The sequence below is a fragment of the Nicotiana tomentosiformis genome, chromosome 9 (genome assembly GCF_000390325.3).
Source record: "Nicotiana tomentosiformis chromosome 9, ASM39032v3, whole genome shotgun sequence".
NCBI classification, from domain to species: Eukaryota; Viridiplantae; Streptophyta; class Magnoliopsida; order Solanales; family Solanaceae; genus Nicotiana; species Nicotiana tomentosiformis.
Window position 1 is genome coordinate 83,794,217 of NC_090820.1, and position 2,516 is coordinate 83,796,732.

The window sequence follows — 2,516 nt, forward strand, 5'->3', positions numbered from 1 at the left end:
CCCATCTTTGACTCATATCAGTATCCTTATATTGTATTTTATTGTTAATTGGCTTACCTAGCGAGTTGGGTTAGGTGCCATCACGACGGTTTGGATTTTGGTTCGTGACAGAGGGGGATGAAGATTTTATTATGATGTGATCGAACCCACAAGGGTTGCCTATGTATCCCCTCTTAAATAGGAATCAAGCCAAGCGTAGTTTATGTTATATCAAAAGAAAGTGCAAATACAATCTCAAACATAATATCTCTTGATGGCGTCTGAATTGATAAGTTTTTGCCATATCTTTCAGTCCGTCTTTGTAAGTATGAGTGCTCCTCCTTTCCACACACAATGAACCATGTAAGGACCTTTCTAATTAGGTGAGAATTTTCCTTTTGCTTCATCCTGATGCAGGAAGATCCTCTTCAACACCAATTGCCCCGGAATGAATTGCCTCGGTCTAACCTTCTTGTTGAAAGCCCTCTCCATTCTATTTTGGTAGAGTTCACTATGAAACACCATATTCATACTTTTACCGTCAATGAGAGACAGTTGCCCATACCGGCTCTGCATCCATTCTGCATCGCTGATCTCGGGTTCTTGTAAGATCCTAAGGGAGGGAATCTCTACATCGGCGGGTATGACAACTTTTGTACCGTAGAGCAGTAGATAGTGGGTTGCCCTAGTTGACATGTGAATCGTGGTGCGGTATTCGAGCTGAAATTCTTGTTGGCGGCTTGTATGACTCCATTCATTTGTAGCCTATATGTTGTAGAGTTTCGGTGCTTGATTTTAAATGTTTCCAACATGGCTCTTATCAGATCACTATTGAGATTGGCAGCATTGTCGGTGATGATTGATTCAGGCACCCTGAATCAGCAACCAATATGATCCCGGAAAAATTCTTCTATAACCTTCTTAGTCATAGCTTTATAGGAAGCGAGCTAAACCCCGTTTGTGAAGTAATCTATCGCCACCAAGATGAATTTGTGTCTGTTTGAAGCAGCGGGTTCAGTCGGTCCGATGACATCCATGCCCCAGGAGGAGAAAGGCCATGGTGAACTCGTTGCATTGAGTTCATTGGGTGGTACATGTATTATATCAACATGCACCTGCCATTGGAGGCACTTCTATGAATATTTGATACAGGTCGTCTCCATAGTAATCCGAAAATACCATGCCCTTAATATCTTCTTGGCTAGAACAAACCCATTCATGTAACGTCTGCATGTTCTGCCGTGTATCTCTTCGAGCAACCTAAATGCCTCCTTCGCATTTAAACATCCAAGCAGACCCAAATCGGGAGTCCTTCTATACAGAACTTCTCTGTTCTGAAAGGAATGGTTGGCCAATCTTCGTAGCGTGCGCTTCTTGGTGTGTGTAGCATTTTCTGGGTACTCTTCGTTTTCCAAATACTCCTTGATATCATGAAACCATGCATTTCCGTCGAACTCTTCTTCAACATAAGCGTAATAAGCCAGCTGCTTATGGATTTCTATTGGAATAGGATCAATAGAGTTCTTGTTTGGATGTTGTATCATGGAAGACAAGGCAATCAGCGCATCTGCAAACTCGTTTTGAACTCTCCGAACATGTTTGAACTCTATCTTTGTGAACCTCTTGATCAAGTCTTGTATGCAGTGTTGGTTTGGCAATATCTTGGCATTCTTGGTGGACCATTCTCTAAGTACCTGATGTATTAGCAAAAAATGAATCTCTGATTAATATCAATTCTAGAATATTCATGTCGGCAGCCAACCTGAGTCCCAAGAGGCAAGCCTCGTTTTCTACCCTCTTAAATAGGGATCTGGTCAAACATAGTTTATGTTACATCAAAAGAAAGTGCAAATACAATCTCAAACATAATATCTCTTGATGGCGTCTGAATTGATAAGTTTTGGCCATATCTCTCAGTCTGTCTCTGGAAGTATGAGTGCTCCTCCTTTCCATACACAATGACCCATGTAAGGACCTTTCAAGTTAGGTGAGAATTTTCCTTTTCCTTCATCGTGATGCAGGAAGATCCTCTTCAACACCATTCGCCCCGGTATGACTTGCCTCGGTCTAACCTTCTTGTTGAAAGCCCTCTCCATTCTATTCTGGTAGAGTTGACCATGAAACACCACATTCATACTTTTACCGTCAATGAGAGCCAGTTGCTCATACCGACTCTGCATCCATTCTGCATTGTTGAACTCGGCTTCCTGTAAGATCCTTAGGGAGGGAATCTCCGCCTCGGCGGGTATGACAGCTTTTGTACCGCAGACCACTAGATAGTGGGTTGCCCTAGTTAACGTGTGAATTGTGGTGCGGTATCCAAGTAGAACAAATGGTAGTTTCTCATGCCACTACTAGTTGTTGTCCACCATATTATTTAATATCTTCTTGATATTCTTGTTGGCGGCTTGTACGACTCCATTAATGTTTAGCCTATATGTGGTAGAGTTTCGGTGCTTGATTTTGAATGTTTCACACATGGCTCTTATCAGATCACTATTGAGATTGGCAGCATTATCGGTGATGATTGATTCAGG

The 2,516-nt window shown here is 42.1% G+C and overlaps 1 protein-coding gene across 1 annotated transcript; it reads right to left on the bottom strand.

Moving 5' to 3' along the window:
* Positions 1 to 1,112: 1,112 nt before the first annotated feature.
* On the bottom strand, positions 1,113 to 2,159 carry LOC138899108 (uncharacterized). The gene is made up of 2 exons (XM_070185225.1): positions 2,052 to 2,159; positions 1,113 to 1,673 (listed from the first exon to the last, which is right to left on the bottom strand). The coding sequence occupies exons 1-2, from the start codon at positions 2,157 to 2,159 to the stop codon at positions 1,113 to 1,115; spliced, it is 669 nt and encodes a 222-aa protein (XP_070041326.1).
* Between the last annotated feature and the right edge of the window lie 357 nt (positions 2,160 to 2,516).